Source organism: Anabrus simplex, chromosome 3 (genome assembly GCF_040414725.1).
Source record: "Anabrus simplex isolate iqAnaSimp1 chromosome 3, ASM4041472v1, whole genome shotgun sequence".
NCBI classification, from domain to species: domain Eukaryota; kingdom Metazoa; phylum Arthropoda; class Insecta; order Orthoptera; family Tettigoniidae; genus Anabrus; species Anabrus simplex.
This window is the reverse complement of record NC_090267.1, coordinates 409265594-409281575: the sequence shown is the minus strand read 5'-3', so window position 1 is coordinate 409281575 and position 15982 is coordinate 409265594. Positions and strand designations below refer to the sequence as shown.

The window sequence follows — 15982 nt, the reverse complement described above, 5'->3', positions numbered from 1 at the left end:
GAACACAACTTTCTGTGTACTGTGTGTTTAACTGGCCTTGAAAAATTCCAGTGACAAATTGGAAAACGTGAGCTGTTATCCTTCTTGAATTTTTTTTTTTTTTTTTTTTTTTTTTTTTTTTTTGCTTTACGTCGCACCGACACAGATAGGTCTTATGGCGACGATGGGACAGGGAAGGGCTAGGAATGGGAAGGAAGCGGCCGTGGCCTTTATTGAGGTACAGCCCCAGCATTTGCCTGGTGTGAAAATGGGAAACCACGGAAAACCATTTTCAGGGCTGCTGACAGTGGGGTTCAAACCTATTATCTCCCGAATACTGGAGACTGGCCGCACTTAAGCGACTGCAGCTATCGAGCTCGGTCTTGAATTTTTGTGTCAACTGAGCGTACCAAATCATTTGCGATTACCGAAGCAGACTGAAGTGAGCGGTAGTTACTCCACCAGTGGCAGCACAATCACTGTTTGCTGGCAGCAGATGAGACTTGTCATTAGTGCGTATTACATTTGTGTCAAGTTATTGGAATTTATATTGCTCTCCATTATCACTGTTACTAGGTTTAGGCAATTTGCATTATTGGTGTATTTATTAGTGAATAGTCTAAGTTGTGTTATGCATTATAAACAGTAGTTTACATCACTATTGTGCTTGAAGACAGCATGTTTCAGTGTGGGAAGTATTGATGCAACAGGCCCACAAGTTTCGTACCTGGCTGTAGATCTGGATATGGCCAATCGTCTTCAGGTAGGCATTTCTTTAGACCCTCTAAGAAGAGTAATGTTTTCCTGAAATGGGAGAAAGCTGCCCAAAGAAAAGAAAGAAAACTGAATCATAAATGTTCCATATGTCATATTGATTTTTGCGATAACTTTTTAATAAAAGTAGACTCATTTACGGTGAATGGTGAAACAGTAGACACTAAGACTGCGATGGAAATTAAAACCAGAAGCATTTCCCCATATATTTCTTAATCTGCCGAAGTATGTCTCTATGACAGTTAAGAAACGTAACTTTCCCATGAGGAGGCAATCTACGCGAACAGGTATCACTATTAAAAGCCCTAATCAGAACATAAATGTCAGTGGTCAGCCCGTTTGCTTAGCAGTTGAAAATAGTCCTGATGTTGCAAATGATAGGAAAACATTTGCTTTGTTAAAGAGGAGATTGAAGAATCAGAAACGTAACTTCATTAGAACACAGAATAAACTAAATGTTGCTAAAGCTAAACTACATTTGCTTATAAAAAAACATTTCAGACATAAACTCAAGCGGCAGTTTCACACAATCAAACTAATTCACATCTCTCAACAAAAAGCAGAAAATTATACTCAGTACAATGTTAAAGAAATGTCAAGTGAAAAATAAGAAAGGAATATGAATTTATCTTGCATTCTTCTTTTAAAAATAGTCTCCCAAGGGTTATCAGCACACTTCTTAAATCCTGACCTGCCACCTTTGCACTCTGAAGGTCATTTGAGAACATTGGTGAAGGGCCTTAAATGTTCGTATGGCATAAATGATCATGCTACTGCTGCCATAGCTCAATTTTTTAGTAGGAAGAAGGAGCATGAATGCCTAGGGATGCTGATATTTGATGAAGTAAAGCTGAGAGAAGAAACTCGCTTTAACTTGGATTCATTACAAGTGAATGGTTTTGTTGATTTAGGATCATTTACTTTAGAGGAAAGCAAGGATCAGCTGGCAAATCATGCTCTAGTTTTCATGTTTGTTCCCTTTCTGTACAACTGGATCCAACCCATAACAATATACGCTGGCCGGAACGCCATCCCTGGTGATATAATTGCAAAAATTCTCATTCAGGTCGCCATACAATTAGAGTAAGCGGATGTAGGAATCATTGGTTTCATGTCAGATGGGAGCCAGTCAAATAAAAAGTTATGGAAATGCTTAGGAATATCTGTCAACATGAACAATCTAAAGTGTTCAATTTCCAATCCAGCTGACTCTAGCCGAAAATTGTTGGCATTTTCAGATGTGCCATATGTGTTTTAGTGTATAAGAAATCATTGCCATATCAAAGTACAGGTTAAATACAATGGTGATATTGTTGATTATTCGTTATACAGGAAAGTTTATGAATGTAATACATCTCCAGAATTTTCTGGATTGAAAGTTTACTATAAACTCACCTCTGCCTGTTAGGATCCTGATTTGTTTCAACGAATGAATGTAAAGCTGGCATTTCAACTATTCAGTAGATTTGTCGCTAATAGTATAGAATTCTATCAGGGTATTAATTCCTAGGGTTTAGAAGATAGTGAAGCAAGGGAAAATTTCACAAGTGATTTAAACTGGCTGATTGGTGCATTAAATTCATCCATCCTTAGTCAAACACTGTATTAAGGATCACAGGCACATGACACTTTAGTGAAGTGGCAGAATATCTTCAGAGATACTCGGAATAAATTTGCTTCTCAAAGAACACTGGAGTCCTTGATAGTTGCCTTTGAAAGTGCTTTAGAAGTTTCTGAATATTTGTATAAAAACAATTACAGCTACATGAAAATTTAATCATGATCTAGAACGCCATTTTGCCATCCTGCAATCACTAAGTTGGTGACGATCATCCGTCCACTATTGACTTTCTACATTTACTTATGTTGCAGCCCATTTATGTACCAACTTAACTTGGTTTATCCTCTGGCGGAAACTGTGAGTACCAAGTTGAATCCCCATTAACGTCTTTTATTAATCATGTGCGCATGTTTGCAAGAGCAATTGAGTACAAAAACTGTGCAGTGAAAATACAAACTGAAGATAAAATCAGGGGAAAAATTGTGGATCTTCAGGACAAAATTCAAATACCGGGCTGGGAAAACAGTTTACTTGACTTAAGTGAGCAGAGTTTTGACAAATTATGTTTAATATATCATTAACTGGATACATAGTACAAAATATTTCAAAAGTGTAAATTATGCCTATCTTTCCTTCACGGCAAACCGACTGATATACCGGTACCTGCTACGTTAACACTAGTTAAAGAATACAGGTCTACACAGAGTGACACTTATTTTATGGATGCATCGAAAAGTGTTTATAATGTGCTGTTGTGAGTGGAAAAGGTTGTTGCGGAAAAGCTATTGTTTGCTAAGAGTTTGTGGGGCGATATGTTTTTTTAGTGTTTGGGTAGTTTAGATGTTATTAAAGTAAAGTCGTCACAGTGGGGATGCTGTGAAGATCATGTGTTGTTTTTGTTACCTAAACTTGTTTTTCACTACTTGAAGTGTTGATTTTTCTTCCGCAAAAAGGAGATACGAAAGGAGCTGGCTACTTCCAAGACAGCTAAATCATCTAGAAAATACCCCAAAGTGTCTAGATGCTGAAATCATCTTTAAACGTGAGTTGCATATATCGGTTGATTACATAAATAGAAGCAATAGTACTACTGTAAACGCCTCTGTTTACTGCACGATGCGGCAGTAGTGTTGCTAGTGCGATCTGTGTGGCGGTCTATGGCAACTCGTGGACAGCACACACTTTTCCTTCTATACTTACAATATAAACAGTACAATTTGATGCCACGACTGCAAAGGGTGTCTGCTTGTTGCACAAGGCATGCCGGGATCTGGCTCACATGCACGTTTCTGCACACGCAAAATTTACATAGCTGCAGCCCATCGGACCTTATTTAAAGAATAACTCTCATACAAGACTTGAGTTAAACTCTGCGATAGCTTTCTTACTCTGGAATGACTTGACTGTTGTCAGGAAACCTAGGGCGAGATAACCTTCAGCTAAAAACTTGTGATAATCCAGGTGGATAACAGCCCCTTGTCGAACAACACTCCTACATCATTTACTTTGGCTGTCTGCTGTAGTGTGTCCCTTCCGAAGGAATACCAGAAACAGAGCTGATTTTTAATATCTAGGGGAGGACATTGCAGATCACTTCGATCTGTTGAGATTTAATTAATTTATGTTGCTCGATATTAATACCTGATCTCTGTTTGTCTGTTAAGTCTTCAGCCCAGAGTCTGGTTGGTTCCTCAACATAGCACCATGGAAGGTTTTTCAGTTATAGGATAACCACAAAAAACCAGTGACAATGCCATAATAAGGCATAAATACATAATAAAGAATGAGGCAGCTTACCATTTCTTTCCTCACTAAGCAAGGAATTACTGTTGAGCTCACTGGGCCCCATGAGTAGCATCTTTTATGACATCCAGATGTACTTGTCATGCTCCGAATGTCATTACTCAGCAGCTTCCATGTTGTCAGAGCCATAAATGAGACTGGGATTTGATAGAAGCTACATTTTGCTCTTGCCTACGCCAAAAAACAGATAAAAAAATATTGCATCCTTCAAGAAATAGCAACAGGCGGATCATTTTTAATGTCATTTTGTCATAATGCACAGTCCTGAAGCGTAGAGACTGGTTTGCAAACTATAAAAATCATTCATGTAAAGTAAACAACTTGAGTTCTTATATAAGTTGAGAGATCATTAAAGAAATAAAATACCAAAGTTTAAACCTTTTGTAATTCTAGAATAAGACTCCATATTGTTCACATATAATCCCTTTGTATTGGACATACTTTATCCTATCTTGGAGGTTGCAGCTGAAAAAAGTGAGTATAGGAGTTGAAAATAGTATTGCACTGAGTTTCTGTAGGAGAATGTCATGGCGTATGTGGTCTTGCCCTCCTTTATCTGCCTGCTCAGAAGTACTCTGTGTGAAGTTTTATTAGGTTTTTTTTGTGACTGCTGTGACAATTATCCGTACTAATGTGCAACGTTATTAATGTTTGTGTGTGCATACTTTCTATTAAATCATGCCTGTAAACCCTAAAATCCAAACAGGTCAATAGGTAGTAACTACGGTATTTTAGAATATGATACGCTCACATTAATTTCATTTCATTTGGAAAAATATTGGTTTTCATATTAGCTGTTTCTGTAATTCTTGGAGTAATACTAACCGGTGGAGATGAGTGGCAGTGGAAGAGACAAAGCATTCTGTAACTAAAAACAAAAATCAGTCAGTGTAATGTTATTGTTTATAAGTTTCCTAGGCACTGTCGGCAGCCTTGAAGATGGATTTCCGTGGTTTCCCATTTTCACACCAGGCAAATTCTGGAGCTGTACCTTAATGAAGGCCACAGCCGCTTCCTTCCCACTCCTAAGCCTTTCCTATCCCATCGTCACCATAAGACCTATCTGTGTTGATGTGATGTAAAGCCAATTATACAAAAAGAAAGTTTCCAAGGCTTTAGGACATCATAGTTCATCACATTTTATTTTCATCCAGCTCAGTGTTATTAGGCATTTGAGACTCATTTTACCTCCCTTCCTTTTGCAATTGCTTCTTCCCCCTCATTTTCCGAGTGATCATTTTTCATGTTTATATGTTTATATTTGATAGTCATCTTCATTATTTTAACGATGAATCAGGGCTGTAGAAACCTTGATGAAAGTTAATATCCATGCTAGAGTTTTCAGTCATGTTTTATGGTATTCGTTTAATTTTCTACCATTACAGATCAGGTGGAATAACCTATTAATATGATTGTGTTATGTGTACATGTGTTACTTCAGGGAACAATAAGTTGCATGGTTCTACATTTGTCCATAGGATTGGGTGGGAAAATTATGCATAGTCGTTTTTGCTAGTTCTGCGGGTCATTTTACATTACCGACACACAGGCAGAATGCAGTAATTTAATGTTGGTTGAGTTTCATGAAACTTAATATTAAAAGGCAGGAGGATCACACAGTATTGAGAGAGAGAGAGAGAGAGAGAGAGAAACAAGAAAAAGAGCATATAACAGGATGAACATAATGGCAGCTCAGTGTGGAAAGGGGAATAACAGAATGAGGAGATAAGGGTAAACATGCAAAGTTGGGAAAACCATTTCCTTGCTGTACTTTCAGCAATAGCATTAGTACCATTCACAGCACAGATTGCTTTCACTTCTGTGGCTGCATTTGATCCTAGGTTAAACTTGAAGAACAGAATGTGATGGATGTATTATGTTCCTTTGTATCAGTAATGTCTTTTGATCAGTGCATAAGTTTGTATTATTTTGTAAATCTTTATTCGGGTATGTGTACAATATACTACAATAATAATTAACACAAGCACAGTCAGCTGATTTACACCTCAACCCTCTCTCAGTCAGTAATGTACTCGCCTCTATTGTAAATGACTATCTGCCATTGTGGCAGAAGGAATTCCAATGCCACACCTTTAGAACTGCTGCGGTTTTGAGTTGAAGAAATCGATGAGCTAAGAAGTGTCGAACATCTTCATCAGGAAAGACTAATCCTTGAATGTGTTTACAGAGAGCAAAAATAGTGAAAATTTGTTGGTGGAAGTTAGGGTAAAAGGGGGGGGTGGGGGGTTGAGGAACAGTTTCCCAGGCAGGTTCTTCAATAACTTCTTTGATCAATTTGTCCAAATGTGGGCATATATTATCATGCAGTAACAGTGTTGGACATCCAGATTGTCTGTCTTCAAGAATGGCAATGAGTCTTTTTAGTTGTTGGCTATGCGCAGCAACAGTTATCATTTCAATCCATGGAAGCAGTTCATGGTAAAGGATTACCTTTTAATTTACCAGACACACTTTGCAGTTGCTTTCTTCTTTGGGCTTTTAGCCACTCCTGATATTGATGTATAAATACAATTTCTCACCACCAGCCCCCTGTGGGTGGGGGCAGGAGAATAACACCCACGTTATCCCCTGCCTGTTGTAAGAGGCGACTAAAAGGGGCCCCAGGGGCTCTGAACTTTGGAGTGTGGGTTGGCGACCACGGGGCCCTTAGCTGAGTCCTGGCATTGCTTCCACTTACTTGTGCCAGGCTCCTCACTTTCATCTAACCTATCCGATCTCTCTTGGTCAACTCTTGTTCTTTTCCGACCCCGACGCTATTAGGTTTGCGAGGGCTAGGGAGTCTCATTTTCACGCCCTTCGTGGACCTTGTCTTTCTTTGACCGATATCTTCATTTTTCGAAGTGTCGGATCCCTTCCATTTTTCCCCTCTGATTAGTGTTATATAGAGGATGGTTGCCTAGTTGTACTTCCTCTTAAAACAAAAATCACCACCACCACCGCCTCTCGCCACCAGTAACAGTGTGATACAATTTTTCATCACCATTAACAGTGTTGCCAAGGAATAATTGGCCTTGATCACAGGCTAACCTGTGACGGACATGTAATGATGCACGTACACTGATTTTTCTTTTCTTCACTTGAGATGTGGTATTCATACACTCAATTTTTGCCCTTGCCCATAGAATGCAGATGACACTGTGGGTGAGTGGTCACAATTCATAGCTTCTCCCAATTCCAGCATCGTTTGATGGGGATTCACATGAATAATCTTACTCAAAGCGTGGCAGTTGTCCTGACCATGGATGATAAAATAAGTCAAATCGGTTTTTGCGGAGTTGGAAAAACCATTTCCTTGCCATACTTTCAGCAGTAGCATTAGCACCATTCACAGCACAGATTGTTTTCACTTCTGTTGCTGCATTTGATCCTTGGTTAAACTCAAAGAACAGAACTTGACAGAAATGTTCAACGTTGTCGTTTGACACTCCATCTCATCTAGCCCACGTGCTGGCCATGATCATTAAGGTGTCAAATCTATGTGGTCTGACACCGTGGTTAGCTGCTTTCAATCTCGTTGGTAGAAAAAAATTTCATCATCAGAATGTTGGGTGGCAAGGTAGGAGAGATGGTGGTATACAATTTCTAATCACTAGATTGTGTGCTCTTGTGAAAGTGGTGGAGACATGTAAAAACCTTGGTCTAAATTTAAATTTAAAGAGGGCAAAATACATGATTGTTAGCAAGGGCCCTGTTTTAGATCCTGGTCTGTGGATCATCAAAGTTCTGATACAGAGGGTCCAGAAAATCATGTACCTAGGCAAGTCAACGAGCACCGGGGCCATTCCCAAAAAATAAAATGCTTCATTAAGAAGGCCAGGGCAGCATTTATAAACCTCCATCAAGAACTCTGTTGCAGAGAACTACCATATCAGCTTTGGGTTACGATAGCACGGTACTGTGTGTTCTTTCTTAATCATGGTGTGCGGAGAAGATGGAAGCTTAAAGAAGATTAGAAGTGTTTGAAATGGGGGGCTACCATCACATACTTTGTATCAGCTGGGTAGTCAGAATACACAATGAGGTGGTATTGACCAGGATGTGTAAAGATGAAGAAATGTATAGGGCTGTTAATATCAAGAAGCTCTTCTACTTTGGTCACATCATGATGCACGTGGAAAATTACACCCTCCTCCAAATAATTATAAAAGGAAAGATCAAGTGGAAGAAGAGGGGCCCTGGGAGACCCCACGCATCTTGGCTGGAGAACCAGCGACAGTGGTTCAGACAAACAACTATTTTGCAGTTCCATGCAGCCATCAACAAAACTAAGATAGCCAAAATGATCACCATTGTCTGATAATGGATAAGGCCTAGAAGGAGAAGATTGTGTGCCAAAAGTCTGGGTTTAGTTCCAAACCCCTCTGCCTTGTTCATATGGAGTGAGGGCATGTGATGCTGTTGATAGTGATTCATCTCTCGCCGGCGGAGTTGAAGCCTTGAACAGACACCTTGGTGTTATTTGATAGGAGTAGGCTATCTGCTACCACCACCACCACGTAGAAAACCTGCACCAGGCCTCTCTGGAGGCCATGTGATATCATCACTTCACATCATTTCAACTGCAAATTATGCTGAACATGTTCAGAATTAGAATACACTATGTTTTCACCACGCAAAACAGCAAACTAAACCATAATGGAAAAATGGACAAAGAGCCCTATGCTACAAACTTACGTTGTGATCCAGTATTCATGTCACTTTGAAATTTCGTAATATCTTGGCAGCATGCTAACAAATACAGATTTGATGATGTTATTGGCTTTACAACCCACTAACTACTTTTACGGTTTTTGGAAACACCGAGGTGCCGGAATTTTGTCCCGCAGGAGTTCTTTTACGTGCCAGTAAATCGACCGACACGAGGCTGATGTATTTGAGCACCTGCAAATACCACCGGACTGAGCCAGAATCGAACCTGCCAAGTTGGGGTCAGAAGGCCAGCGCCTCAACCGCCTTGAGCCACTCAGCCCGGCCAAAATACAGATTTAGTAGATGAAGTAACCATTTGAATTCTAGTTGAAAGGAAACTTCTATCATGCAATTTGAGACCTAGCCATAAAATTCCACTGAAATGCAAGAAAACCATCTACCAAAACTATTCCACATGATTCTGACGTGAGGGTGTAAAATTAGCTGATGGGGACTAAAGACGTGAGCAGGATCCAGCAGCTGACATGAGATTTGATAGGATTATAGTCATAAAAATCAATGTGATAGAATAAGAAATACAGATATTAAAGACACAGTTCAAGTTGGGAGATTACCGGACTCCACACTGTCACCCAGGTGTAAGCGGTTTGCACACATATGAAGAATGGATGCATACCAAGGAAAATGTTCAATTTACAACTTGAAGAAGGAAGGTAGAGGATAAGATAAGAGAGATGGTGAAGTCCAGCATTGAGATGAGAGGGTAAGATCAGTACACGATGAAACTGAAGAGGGGTACAAAGATATAAATTGGTGAAGGGTCTTTGTAAGCTGACCCATCAAAATTATGCTGAATAGGATTGTGATGATGATGATGGCAATGATGAAATCATATGATGTTACTGTGTTGGTTACGTAGTTTAGGTCATGTAGCTGTTAGCTTGTATTCTGGAGATAATGGGTTCGAATCCCACTGTCGGCAGCCCTGAAGATGGTTTTCACACCAGGCAAATGCTGAGGTTGTACCCTAATTAATGCCATGGTTGCTTTCTTCCTAGTCCTACCCCTCTTCTATCCCATCATTGCCATAAGACCAGTCTGTGTTTATGCAATGTAAATTAAAAAAACATGATGTTCAGTAAAATTACTATATAAATAAAGACCATATTTTTTTTAGGTGGCATTATTTTCTGAACTGCTTCTAATTTTATTCTTACCAAATTGTTAAACTACCAGTTGAACTTCAAGATTCAAAGATAAATGTTCTGCACGATACTGAGTTCATTATTATAAAGAGTGGTGATAGCTGAGTGGATCGCTGGATTCTCACTGAGGTGACAGGTTCAACCCAACCAGCCCATGTGGGAATTTTGAAATGTAAAGTCACATATTTGTGGTTTGGGTTCCTTGTAAAGATGTTGGTTTCATGGCTATGATCAGGATATCAACAGTCACACAGGAATTACAGGCTTTTCTTTTCCTATAAGTAGGTAAAAATTCATATTCATTGACTTCATATTTTTGTGTCTCTTCAGAGAAAGAGTGGATTCCGGTATCACCAAAGAAAGAAGAGACTCTTGCTGTTGCCAAGATTCCAGAGCCTAAGGTTTATCCGCATCTGCTTCCAAAGGGTGAAGTCTTTCCAGCTACAGCAAACACAGAGGTAGCAGAAAAGTGCTGTTCGTAATTTTTGTACTCTGTTACTGACAAATGCTAATGGGGAATTTCGTACGATTACTGAGCTGCTTACACTCTTGTTTTATAAGATCGTTTGCAAATGATGTTAGAACGAAAATATTCTACAAGTTTTAAAGTTAGTGACTTTTTAACACAGCATACCTAATTTCATATTTTGTAATTATTTGTTTTTGATTCTCAGTTAAACAGAATTGAACTCGGAAAAGAATCAAGCCTACGTTTGTTCTATTTTTATTATTTAATTCATTGCATTTTATTGAGTGCTGACTATTTTGAAAATTATAGTCAACATTTTAACATCCATTCCCCTTAGAACTCAGGAAAAATCTTTTATTATGTAGTTTTTTTTCTGGCTAGTTTGAATGTTGAGGCATGCAGTTTGAAATCAGGATACAGAATGAATATTTGTGTACTGGAATATAAATGAAAGTGTATTGCAACTTAATCAAGTATTGAGAAATGAAAAATTGAAGGAGAAATGTCTTTATATGGTAACTGTTTGATAGAAATGCACACAGAATTGTAGAATGTTGATTTGTTATATAGACTGTAATATAGACATTGAAGGAGAACACTATTTTCAAAATATATTTTGCCTAAAGTAAATTAGAAAGACATTATATCCATAGACACGAGAAAAGGTTGTGACGGTGTCATTATATCAAAGAAATACAAATAGACTGAAGACTGACTTCAGCTCTGCTGTATATCTTACTTTTCATTTTAATTTTTTTTTTTAAATTTCCTTGACATATTTGTTGTTTGAAAATTTGGAAGGTAAAATTATGCAATGATCACCATTTCTAGAGGATTTGGTTATAAAGAAAAGTGTACCTTAGATACATGTTGAAATATAAGCTGTATTTGTACAATTATATGATATACAATCATTGTTTATGATTTTGTCTTAATGTCCTCTTGCTTTCCTATGTTTGGTTAAATGAAGGGGTGTTAAACAGGCTGTTTGGTCTCTGCAAGAGACGATTGTCTTCTTCATTCATTCATTCATTCATTCATTCATTCATTCATTCATTCATTCATTCATTCATTCCACTGGTAGTGATAAACATAAATTCTTCTTATGTTGTGTTTTTAGTATCATTTAAGTCTCAATAAATGTTAATGATTCATTATTAAATTTATATTAGGGGATGAAGGAAAAAAGAAGGCACTTCATTGCTCTACTTGCTGTGCAAATTTATCACATGTTATAATCGTAATCAACAAATTTATTGCTGCTACAACCTGTACTGTCTAATTGTATTTCACATACTTTCTGATTCATTTTGTTATTCATATCATTGTACCTACCATGAGATTACCCTTGAAAGATATTGATATTGTTCAGTAATCCTTTTTCCTTAAAATTTTTATTCTTGGTTCATGAATGCGAGTCCACACTTTGTACAGTTATCCATAATTTTTGTTAGATTCTACCCTTTGGTCTTATTAGAAATGACAAGGTTTAGGATTAGGAATTATGGTAGAAGGTAACTCCATCTAGGAACAATGATTAGTTGTACCACCATATAACTATTCCTCCTTCCACATTTTTGTAATATGAATGGAACTCTAGTGGGCTAGACAAGACTCCAGAGCATATTAAAATTCTGTTGTTTGATTGGTTCTCTCATTACAATTTAGAATCAAGTTGTAATTTTTTTTTCTGTATTGTTTCAAAAATCACTATAAAACTAAAAATGAGGAAACTTAGATGTAAAATATTCTCAGTATTTATCAACATTCAGAAATGTAGATTCTTTATGCTTCAGATTTTAAGAGAATAGACTTCTTCAAAATGTGGTCATGTATATGAATGCTCTGCATTCCTCGGACAGCATTCCGCAAAAAATAATTCTAGTCAAGTGGAGCTTAAGATCAAAAACAGCCTGTTGATAATCTGTAGACAAAGGATTCTCTAGTTCTTTGTCCATATAGTCTGCCGTGGAAATGAGAGCCTAAAGAGGTTCATCGTCAGAGGAAATGTCCCTGGCAAGAGAGATTGTGGATGTGCTCCTACACGTTTGTCGAACATCATAAAACAAGTAACTGGGATATACCTTGCAAAGGCTTTGCATTCTGGCTCAGAACCAAAAAAACAGTGGAAAAATATACACAACAGTCTCCATGAAAATCACAATCCTCACTATTGAGGAAATTATTAGAGAGAGAGTATCACAGATTTGCAAAAGACTATGGAATAACTAAGCATGTGTTGGTCTTCTCTAACTACTTCTTATGGTGCCCTGCCACTGCTGACTTAAATTCTCTATGCTCTAAATCTGATATGCATAATTTGGAGAGAGAGAGAGAGAGAGAGAGAGAAAGCAGCATTTGAAACTATACATTCTTGTTCTTATTCGTTAGTATTTATCCTGCTTGGTTGTGGGGTCTGCTACATGGATCTGTTGTCTCCACTTCGTTCCATCTTGGGTCACACCTGGCTAGATATTCGCACTCTTCAGGTCTTTATGTACTGGTGATGTATTGGCCCAATGTTGTTTTAGGTTGTCCCCTTTCTCTTCTGCCAACAACCTATAGACAGTTGAATCAGCTCCTGCCCGTAAAACATGCCCAAACAATCAGAGATGTCTATTACACATTTTCTCATGGATTGGTTCAATGCCAAACAGTTTCCTGATTTTTTCTTTGGAAATACGATCTAATTTAATGTTGCTTTCTGTCCACCTCAGCATCTTTGTCTCTGTTACACTAAGCCAGCATTCTGTCTCAGTCGTAGTCGGCCAACATTCGCAGCCATAGAGTGCAACAGGATGGATGACAGTAAGGTAGATTTTATATGATCTTCCATCCTGGGGTTGCAAGTGACTCCGGTTGTTGTTTACAATTTCATCCAGGCTGCATTAATTCTCATGTTGACCTCTGACAAGCCAACTATCAGCTATCGTGGAACGAAGGTATCTAAACTTTTCCACTCTCAGCAGGTCTTTGCCGTCTACTTTGATGGTTCTTATTTCTTGTGCGTCTTGACGTCGTGTACTTGGTTTTCTTCTTGTTGAAGCACAGGCTGTATTTTGCTAGTCTGTCGCTCCATTCTTGAGTTTGGCGTTGTAGATGCAGCTTGTTCTCCGCAGCCAATATGATATTGTCAGCATAGAGAAGGGTCCATGGTAATGGATGCTGCAGGTCAGCTCTGATGGTGTTCTTCAGTAAGTTGAGCAGGCGTGGTGATAGGGCAGAATCCTGGTCTATGCCGACTGAGATGGGAAAGACTTTGGGAGGTCCTGCAATCATTTGGTCGTAGCTTCTTGGTTCTGCATAAAGCGTCTGCAACCATGTGACAAGATATTCTGGCACACCATGTTTTCAAAGTACTAGCCAGATGAGACTGTGCGGTACCTGATCGAAGGCCTTCTCAAGGTCCAAGAATGCTAGATGAAGCGGCTTGTCTTTCTCATGGTGCTTCTCAATAAAGAGCTGTGTTGCATGAACTGAATCAATTTTACTGCAATTTGCCACAAATCCAGCTTGCCTGCTGGTAAGCTTAATGAGCTCACGAATCCATTTGTTTAAAATATGCTCACTGAAACACCTTTATAGCATGACACAACAGTCAGATTAGACACACTTAGCAGAACTTCCTTTCTTTTTAAAGATGGGTATGGTGATGTTCTGTTGCCATTCACTCGGGGTTTGTCCCTCTGTGACCTTGTTGAAGAGCTGTACTAACCATCCTGGTGCATCCCAACAGTGAAACTACATACTAAATGCAGAAACTTGTCTCTTCATTTTAAATAAAAATTCTTATAAATACTCTAAATATAATTTTAGTGTGATTGGACCATGGAAAAAAAAAAAAAAAAAAAAAAGAACTGTAGTCATGCACTGTGGAAAAGAGAACAAGAGAAGCAAGTGAACATAGATGGAGAACGGTTAGAGAATGTAGAACAGTTTACATATCTGGGTAGCATTATTAATGGAAGTAATGAAATCAATCCTGAAATTAATAACAGACAAAGTAAAGGTACAAGTCAGAGAGCTTTTATGGGATGACAAAGTACCCAAGAGAATGAAATTAACATTATATAAACAGTATTTCATACCAGTTGTAACATACGGACTAGAAACGCTGGTAACTAATAAGAGACAAGATAGTAAGATCCAAGCAGTAGAAATGAAATTTTTAAGAACATCAGTTAAAAAGACAAGAAGAGATAGAATTCAAAATATTAAAATCAGAGAAGAGCTAAATATAGAACCGTTATTACAGAAGATACAGAAAGCAAGACTGAGATGGTTCAAACATGTAAAAAGAATGGGAAAGGAATGGGTAGCAAGAAAGGAATTGGAAAGAGACCAGTTGGAAGGCCGAGAAGAAGGTGGATGGATCAGAATTGGAAGGATATTGGAGAAGCTGGATTGGATGTGGCGGAAGTAATGGAGCAGGAAAAGTGGAAGGACAGAAAGGAGTGGAGGAGGATAGTTAACCACACCCAGGCGATTGGAGTGGGACATTGATTATTATGATGATGATGATGATGATGATGATGATGATGATGATGATGATGATGATGGACTATGGAAAAAAAGAGAATGAAAGTAAGGAATGATAAGATAAAATAAAGTGAAACCCAGGAGTGAGGTAATCAAATCTTGCTTATGCCGATTTGGTCATATTATGAGAGGATCTGAAGACAGTATGACATGAAGTCTTAGCTATCCACACAAACTAGAGGAAATATGGCAGACACTTGATTTCATGGTAATCATAAATTAACAAAGACCTTTAAAAAGATGTTTTACTACGCAGATGACAGAATTTTAAGCTCTGGAAATTGCGTTCCAGAAGAATTGACGCCAATAAAAATAGGAAAAGGTGAGGACTGCGAAGGAGAAGTGGGAAACTCAGTCAGAGAGATTTGTTCCTTTACTGCTATGAGTTTCAGCTGTTAATGTGAGAGTGGACTTTTTGCTATTTTTTATAGACTCGCTCTTATTAATTGATGGGAAATGATAAGTTCCAGAGTTCCTATCGCAGTCTTTAGTTATAATTGCAACTACATGCAATATTACTAGGGACCCCTTATGTTCATGAATGGGTTTTAATCACATTCTTATAAATTGTAAGGTAGATGCATTATACATGTTTTTTAATATTTATTAAATGATGTGCGAATGTTTTACAGCTGCGACATATTGCAAATTTTAGTAATATTGTACTATATTTTTCACAAATTCTTATGTAATTCATGATGTTTTACAAATTTCTTTGTTCTGTATTTCACTTTTTTTGGTTTTGTTTTTTTGTTTTTCTGATTTTGGATGACTTTTGCAGTGAAAACCATGACATATTGCAGGACATCACAAATTGATTGTGTAAAAACAATTGATGTTTTCAATACCACCATAATCTTGCAGTACAATATACATCAAAATTGATTTTCCATAATATCTAGTGATTTTACTTGCAAGTCATTTAAACCTTTTAGTGCCAAGAACCTATATTGTATGTTCAGACTTGATCTGAAATTTTTA

The 15982-nt window shown here is 37.9% G+C and overlaps 1 protein-coding gene across 6 annotated transcripts in view; it reads left to right on the top strand.

Moving 5' to 3' along the window:
- Positions 1-15982, top strand: part of LOC136866438 (protein Son) — a 372657-nt gene that overhangs the window by 149110 nt on the left and 207565 nt on the right. For all 6 annotated transcript variants that reach the window (XM_067143378.2, XM_067143379.2, XM_067143377.2 and 3 more), the window contains exon 8: positions 10324-10451. In XM_067143378.2, coding sequence (XP_066999479.2) covers positions 10324-10451 — 128 coding nt within the window. The remainder of the gene's footprint in view (positions 1-10323; positions 10452-15982) is intronic.